Source organism: Fukomys damarensis, unplaced genomic scaffold (genome assembly GCF_012274545.1).
Source record: "Fukomys damarensis isolate Sample0158 unplaced genomic scaffold, DMR_v1.0_HiC HiC_scaffold_15, whole genome shotgun sequence".
Classification (NCBI taxonomy): domain Eukaryota; kingdom Metazoa; phylum Chordata; class Mammalia; order Rodentia; family Bathyergidae; genus Fukomys; species Fukomys damarensis.
In genome coordinates, this window is record NW_022900927.1 from 59,479,947 (window position 1) to 59,488,344 (window position 8,398).

The 8,398-nt window shown below is 38.8% G+C and overlaps 1 protein-coding gene across 12 annotated transcripts in view; it reads right to left on the reverse strand.

The window, feature by feature from the left end:
* Positions 1–8,398, reverse strand: part of Anks1b (ankyrin repeat and sterile alpha motif domain containing 1B) — a 1,036,613-nt gene that overhangs the window by 278,512 nt on the left and 749,703 nt on the right. For all 12 annotated transcript variants that reach the window (XM_010629141.3, XM_033763852.1, XM_010629138.3 and 9 more), the window contains one exon: positions 3,535–3,687. In XM_010629141.3, coding sequence (XP_010627443.1) covers positions 3,535–3,687 — 153 coding nt within the window. The remainder of the gene's footprint in view (positions 1–3,534; positions 3,688–8,398) is intronic.

Genomic DNA, 8,398 nt, shown 5'->3' on the forward strand with positions numbered 1-8,398 from the left:
AAAAAAAAAAAAAAAAAACCCACAAACAAACAAACAAACAGAAGACCTCCAGAACTGCTTCAGAAAGTGGCAAGAATGGATGGGATAAGAGTGCTCAAAGCAAGGAAGCATATTTTTAGGGGCATTAATGACAGTGTCTTCAACTGTAATAACTTTTCAAAATTTAAATATTCATGATATTTGTTGATCATGATAGAGAAAACTTTAATAGCAAAACCTATGAAATGTCACAATGTAAAATAATATCATTTCCTTTGTTTAGTTCAGAATCAACAGGCACCAGAGGCATCTAGTCTCACTGAAAAGTTTTGTAAATGAAAAGAGCCATTTTTAACTTTGCTGACCTGACAGAATCCCTTCCCCTGGGCTAGAATAGATAACTAGATGAATTTTAAAGGTAACCTCCCCTAAGAAAGAAGTGCTACATCTGGGTTGAAATTCAACTGTCTCCACACCATGTTTTCAATATCAGCAATGTGAACTGTGAAAATGAAATGTAACCACCTGAATGAGATCAAGGCTGTAAAACCCTATAAAAGAAGGAATTGTAGCCCAGTACTGGGTCAATCAGGGCACTGCCATTAGGTGTGATCAACCCCCACTGATGGAGTAAATTTTTGTTATTTTACTTCCATTATGCTGCCTCTCTGTGTGTCACTTGCCAATTTCTTCATAGCAATCACACTACATATAACCTCATGTAAATGCTACTTGTTCCTATTGGAATCCCTTCTTTTTAACGAGTGTTACTGCTAATGCCAGAGAGGTAAATGACTCACATGCTACTGTTGTAAACATTTGTTCTTCAGTGGGGAATACATTTATATGGAAGATGCTATAATACAAGAATATTTGTCAAACTCAACTTGGAAATTTGTCTGGGTGATTTGTGGAAGATGTTCTCTTTAACAAATGCCTAAGAGTTGCTCAGGAGTGTCAAGTTCTTCATAGGGAGTTGAAATTGTAGCCAAAGTAACCCAAAGGTCATTAGTTTCAGTTAGCTCTATTGCCATACAAAATAGGGATGAAATTACCCAGAGACTTCAGCCAGACAGTGAGTTTCTTCTGATAATGATAGCATTTGTGGGGCAATAAAAAACCTACTTATCACAAATTAGAAGCCAAGTTTTGTCAACGTAATCGACAACTTGATTTGTGGATTCCAGGACCATTTCTAAAAGATGTGCTAAGAAAGATAAAAAAAAAAAAAAAAAACCCACAAACAAACAAACAAACAGAAGACCTCCAGAACTGCTTCAGAAAGTGGCAAGAATGGATGGGATAAGAGTGCTCAAAGCAAGGAAGCATATTTTTAGGGGCATTAATGACAGTGTCTTCAACTGTAATAACTTTTCAAAATTTAAATATTCATGATATTTGTTGATCATGATAGAGAAAACTTTAATAGCAAAACCTATGAAATGTCACAATGTAAAATAATATCATTTCCTTTGTTTAGTTCAGAATCAACAGGCACCAGAGGCATCTAGTCTCACTGAAAAGTTTTGTAAATGAAAAGAGCCATTTTTAACTTTGCTGACCTGACAGAATCCCTTCCCCTGGGCTAGAATAGATAACTAGATGAATTTTAAAGGTAACCTCCCCTAAGAAAGAAGTGCTACATCTGGGTTGAAATTCAACTGTCTCCACACCATGTTTTCAATATCAGCAATGTGAACTGTGAAAATGAAATGTAACCACCTGAATGAGATCAAGGCTGTAAAACCCTATAAAAGAAGGAATTGTAGCCCAGTACTGGGTCAATCAGGGCACTGCCATTAGGTGTGATCAACCCCCACTGATGGAGTAAATTTTTGTTATTTTACTTCCATTATGCTGCCTCTCTGTGTGTCACTTGCCAATTTCTTCATAGCAATCACACTACATATAACCTCATGTAAATGCTACTTGTTCCTATTGGAATCCCTTCTTTTTAACGTTAGCCCAGTACTGGGTCAATCAGGGCACTGCCATTAGGTGTGATCAACCCCCACTGATGGAGTAGATTTTTGTTATTTTACCTCCATTATGCTGCCTCTCTGTGTGTCACTTGCCAATTCCTTCATAGCAATCACACTACATATAACCTCATGTAAATGCTACTTGTTCCCATGAAAGCATGGTATTACACAGTCCTATTGGAATCCGTTCTTTTTAACAGGAGTTACTGCTAATGCCAGAGAGGTAAATGACTCACATGCTACTGTTGTAAACATTTGTTCTTCAGTGGGGAATACATTTATATGGAAGATGCTATAATACAAGAATATTTGTCAAACTCAACTTGGAAACTTGTCTGGGTGATTTGTGGAAGATGTTCTCTTTAACAAATGCCTAAAAGTTGCTCAGGAGTGTCAAGTTCTTCATATGGATTTGAAATTGTAGCCAAAGTAACCCAAAGGTCATTAGTTTCAGTTAGTTCTATTGCCATACAAAATAGGGATGAAATTACCCAGAGACTTCAGCCAGACAGTGAGTTTCTTCTGATAATGATAGCATTTGTGGGGCAATAAAAAACCTACTTATCACAAATTAGAAGCCAAGTTTTGTCAACGTAATCGACAACTTGATTTGTGGATTCCAGGACCATTTCTAAAAGATGTGCTAAGAAAGATATTAATTTTTAGACAGAATTTCCAAAGCAAAGAATGATTAGTTAATAATAATGACCATCATTGTCAATATTTAATAATATGCAATATTAGAATCTGAACTTCTGTAAAGAAAGTGGCATAAAGAGTAGAACGGAGCACTCTGAAACTAGCAAATATTTGCTTTATCTTTGAGTTTATGACTGCTATTACTGACAATCATTAGAATATAAAACTAAAAAGTTTCTAAAAGACTAAGTGATTTCTCACTGTCACTTTTAAAAAGAAACATTTAGAATGCTGAATAGAATTAAAATGATGATCATTTTATTATCTTTTCATCTTGTTCCTTCATTTATGCCCTTGGGGAAAAAAAAGAAGTAAAAATGAAATGAGCAAGGTTCCACATTATTTATGCAGATTTAGCTGTTCTCTTTGGACTGGAATATGTAACAATATATCGATGGCGACTTTTTATGGGACATTTATGGTAAGTGTGTAACTGAAGCAGGGCAATATATGATGGGACATCAAGTCCAGAAGATAAATTTTCGATATGACAGCAGCCCATTTAGTACGGGCAAGAGCAGCCTCTATAAGAACAAGGTGAGTAAATGTAACTGAGGAATAAAGACAAGGAAACATGATAGAGACGGAAAACTGAAGAGTGGCCCTTCACGTCTTTAACAGTGAACACGAACAAAGATCAGTATGGGATCCTCTTTGTTATCACAACCATACCCTAAATGGCAAAGCACCCTAAAATGGAAAACCCCAACACACTTGGAAGGTTTTTTCCAGATAATTGAAAACATACCAAGAAGCCTCTCTTCAATCTTAGTTGCTGTCTAATCAGTTACAATGAAAAAAAATCACCTGCGGGCAGTACAATTTCATTTATGGAAGGTCAAATGTCGAAGGTATTAATAAAAGCCCTACTTACATTGAGAAGCTCAACCTCCCAGATTTTTTTCAACAGGTCCATCGACGTGTAACCATTAATTAGGAAGGCTTTGGTGTAATCACCCAGTTCGATAGAATCCAGCCACTCGGCTACAGAGGTGGGATGGTAGCCGTCATGCCCAATGGGTCTCATCTATAATTAAAAAAAAAATCATTCCAAAAATCACATTAGAGTTGATTGAAACTGTTTATTTTCTGTTTCAACAACAGACTGCATCTTGCCACTCACAAATTTATCTGATAACAAGCATAAGATATTTCTGGATAGGGAATAAGGAAAAAGAAAACGCCTTATGCACAATTCTCAATCATTAATAGTTTTCACACTGAATTCGTTTTCAAAAATGCACCCAGAAATTTCTAATTTAGCTGCTAAATGAACTCTGTAGTTGAGAGGATGAAATATGTAAAACTTCTGTTAGGGGCATTATTGTCATTTTGTTGGATGGAGTTGACAATTATGTCAGTTGAGTGGTATTTGATGCTGAAGGCACCAGGAACTGCATTTCCAAAATACAGATGATAATTCTCATATGCACGACATCAAAGCATGTGAAAATACTGCATGACTTAAGCATTCAAAACGAATTCATGCTTATGCAAGACATGTATTGTAGGTAGTGCAAACACGCCGGAGAAACATACTGCTATGGTAAGCCAGTTAAAAAGAGGCTTCTGAGTGTTTTAAGACCATGTGTTCTGCTTTGATTCTACAGTATGTTAGACATGAACAGAGAACCTCCTGGCAGACAGGCTCCTATTTTTTGTCAGCTATATACAGAGTTTTAAAAAATTCTTTAGGAGAACAAAGAAGTGTGACCATAACATAATGTTTCTGAGTTTAAAATGGAATGTGCAAATAATTTAAGCAAGAGGAACTTCTGGGTTTAAAATCTTATTCTAGTCCTTTAGCCTTTATTTGAAATTTTAGTTGAATTTATGGTTGTTGGTTTTTGCAGGGACTCACTTCTAAAACTCATGCTACTTTGCATGCTATTCCATAGCTCTTACGCCGGAGTTACAAGGACAGGTGCCATCTCAGCAACCGACATCAGCTTTCAGTGAAATTCCTCACAGGCATAGTAACCTGGGTGAAATGCAACATAGATTTTCCTCCTCCTTCCAACGTAAGCAGATAAATATTAAGGGAAATCTATATGATTCTGATTTGTGAACAGAAAAAAGATTAGTCTGGGCCTCAGGGATTCAGATTGTAATCTGAAATGAGGTAAGCTTTCTGTCACTAAGCAGGGTTCTCTCATTTTTGAGTCTCTACTTTTTTCATTTCAAAGTTAGTTTTTCTCCTTCCATCTATCTGGCTATTTCACTCTCCAGTCCAATTTCCATCTTGAGGTTTAAATGGCCTCTAGATTAAAGGCGCAGTGCAATGAATGTATTATTTGCCCTAGAGTATGAACTACACTGACTTTTGTATGTCAGCTTTACGTTGGCTGAACCATTCTGACTGTTCATTAAAGACAAGCCCCCATGACAGTATTTATCACACAGTAGCTACAAATTTAAGTGACAATTCAGGGTTTGAAAGATGAGGTTCGGTGGCATTCTCAAAAAACCAAATGTTGTGAATGTATAAAATTGGAGCCAGGATCCAAAGTAGAGGCTCAAAGGTACACAATATGAAATGCCTTCCTATTCTAGAGAGAGTTACAAAGTTATTAGAGCCATGTGCATTCTCTGGGACTTTTAAAGAAGTGGCTGAACAGGATCTACTAACCTAAACAATCACTCCAGCCCCAGGAAACACCTGAAGTATTCCAACTGACATAAAGAAATAGAGAAAAGGAACGGAGGAAAAGAGATAGGAGTGAGGGAGAGAGGGAGAGAAAGAAAGAGAGAACCAAATTAAGAATAGAGAAGTTTGCCTTTTTCCAAATCCCTCCTTGTCCCAATACTAAAGAATTCAGAAAAGAGAGAAGGGCTAGTCCTTAGGAGAAGCGTAAACTTTGGGAGGTGGGATTGAAGGAAATAAAAACGGAGGTTTAATAATTAGAACTTAAAGGTAAGTATTTTACACTCCCAGAAAGTTATTGACATGTCTGAGATCACATGGAGAAAAAGCCAAGAGTAAGTCCATTGAGCTTGGTTGAAGGCAGTGACTGTGAAAAAATTACATTAATGTTTCGCTGAATGCAGACTGCTCAGACTAAGCTTAAAGAGGTTAGACAGAAGTAATTAAGTGGTGGAAGGATGAGCGCAGGGCACAGTAGAGTTCAGAGGCAAAGAGACCTTGGAAGTGGTATGTGGATGTATGCAAGGCAGAATTCATCCGTCCACTCATTTGATACATTTTTACCCGTTGTCTATTTTAATGAATGCTGCAGAAATAATAGGGAACAAAACAGTCATAGTCTCTCTCATGGAAATTGTAAGTCTTAATTAAAAATACGTGAACAGATGACCAATAAATTGTGAAGGCTCTGTATACCTGAAGAGAGGAAACCATTTCAACCAAATGAAGTTACAAAATTAACTTGACACATATTTAATGATATGCAGAATGGTTACTGTGCTGCACAATAATTTCTTCCAAAGCAATTCTCCCATCTGTTCCTTTATTTTTATTCCTACTGCCACTACCCTGGTTAGGTTCTCGTCAGTGCTCACAAAAACTATCACGATCGCCTTCCACTTGGTCTCCCACCTTTGGTTCAGTTTCTATCTTGCTACTACATTAGTCCTCCTAAAAGCCAGGCTCTTAGTCAACCCTTGGCCAAAAGTCCAGAGTGTTCTCTTCTTGAGAAAAGTCTGAATGTTCAGTCCAGCATTTAAGGCCAATAGAGATCAAAGTAAATTGATCACACACACACACACACACACACACACACACACGTGTGTGTGTGTGTGTGTCTAAATATCACATGAAACTGCTGGCCATTCCCCGAGCATGATCTATGCAAGACACAGTTGTATTTTTGCTAATATAATTTTCCATGCCTGTAATACTTTTGCCCTTATTCCTGGAATTATTTTTCAAGGATTTCTTGAGTGCTAAGATACAAATTTCTGGTAATAGGACATTTCATGTGGATGCATTATAGATATCATCCACTCAAGTAAAAAACAATTTATTTCATTCAGCTCAAAAACTGACTCTCCTCCAATATTTCCCATGCCAGACAATGAAGAACCATCTTCCATCTTTCTGTTTACCATCATCTCTCCTGAGGAAAACGAATCCTGTAACTTTGATTTTCAAGTTGTCTTTTAGTTCAGCCCCCTTCTTACAAAATGGACTTTAGGATCTGACAATCCCAGCAGTACTATTTATTTGTTGGGTGGTTTTGGGGAAGTTACCTACGTTGTTGAACCTCAGTTTCCTCTTTTCTAAAATCAGCACAGTAACATCTAGCGCAAATATTTGGTCTAGATACTATGATATAGGATATATAAATTGCCTAGCACAGTGGCTTGAGTATAACAGCTACTGAATAACTCAATTCTCTTCTGCCCCCATAACCCAAAAGAGAGCCCATGCTCTTTTTGAAGTTGCATGCTATTCTGACGTTGGCTACTAATCTTTTCAACTTCCAATCACAACTCTCCTCTCATCTTTTCTCCTTCCCTCTCTTCCTTTCTTTTGATGCAGAAGGGGTGATGTCTACTAACACCTTTACCCCCTCCCATTGGTGATTGTGATTTTTGGGAAACTTATTTAACAATGTCCCTCAAGCAGATGGACGTACTGCTTCCAGCTCTCTGTTCCCTGGGTGTTGAACTATGCTTTGGTACCCTTTGCCAAAAGGAACCACGGGGCAGCTCATTGCGGCTGGAGTCACTTCCCATTTCCACCCATGCTGGCCAGGGGGCTGGGCAGAAGTGTGAGTGGCACTTTAGGGACATGGCCTCTGCGCTGCTGTGGTCCTTCTGTGTTCCCATGGTGCTCTGATGATGTACATGTACACAGTTACTCCTATTTCTCCTGTGGTACTGAGGTCTGAGTGTGGGGCCTCTACACTGAGCTGTATCTCCAGCCCTTTTTAATGCCTCATTTTGAGGCAGCATCTCACTAAGTCACTGAGCTGTGCCTGAAGTTGGGCTCCCTCTGCCTCAGTCTCACAGGACGCTGGGACTACAGGCATGCTCTCAGGTTTTTCTTAGAAGAGAAACAGCTGCTGAGTAGTGGCATAACTACTGGTCACAGGAGCAAGAAGACTTGTGGTACAAACCTAAATTGAACCCAAGGCTTGGAGTCTACCCTCGCTCAGTGAAGTTAGGAAAATCCAGCTGGAGTTGGTTGAACCACAGCTAATCTGCGGACTCATAAGTAAGAGAAATCAACATTTTCGTTTTCATGGCTGTAAATTACTGAAAGACTGATAAACAGGGAAAAACTGAAGAGTGCTGCTCCTTGTTTCAAAAACATCGGTGTGTTGACAGTGTATCTATAGTCTCTCACTCAGGCTCCATAATTCATGAACTCCCTGGGAAATGAGACTCTGAGAAATTAGAAACGTTGTACCAGGCCGGCATCAGCGTCCTTCCTAGGCTACCTCACTGCTGTGGAGAAGCATCCGTGCACTACACTTTTAGGAACCCTAAACGAATACCCGTTCCCTGCGGGACGTTGGGGCCTAACCCCCTGTGTATCCTGTCCACCACACTCTTGCTCATGCCAGGGGCAATGTTGGTGCCCGCTCTCCCGAGATCCACCCTTATAAGAGCCTGTTTAAACATTACCCAGTCTACGAAGCTTTCTCTCATTTTACCCTTTCTCTGCAGGGGAAACTAATCCTATCTTCCAGGGCGGGGATGTAGCTCAGTGGCACCACGTCTGCCTGCAAGTACAAGGATATGAGTTCGATCCCAGGAAAAAAAAAAAAAAA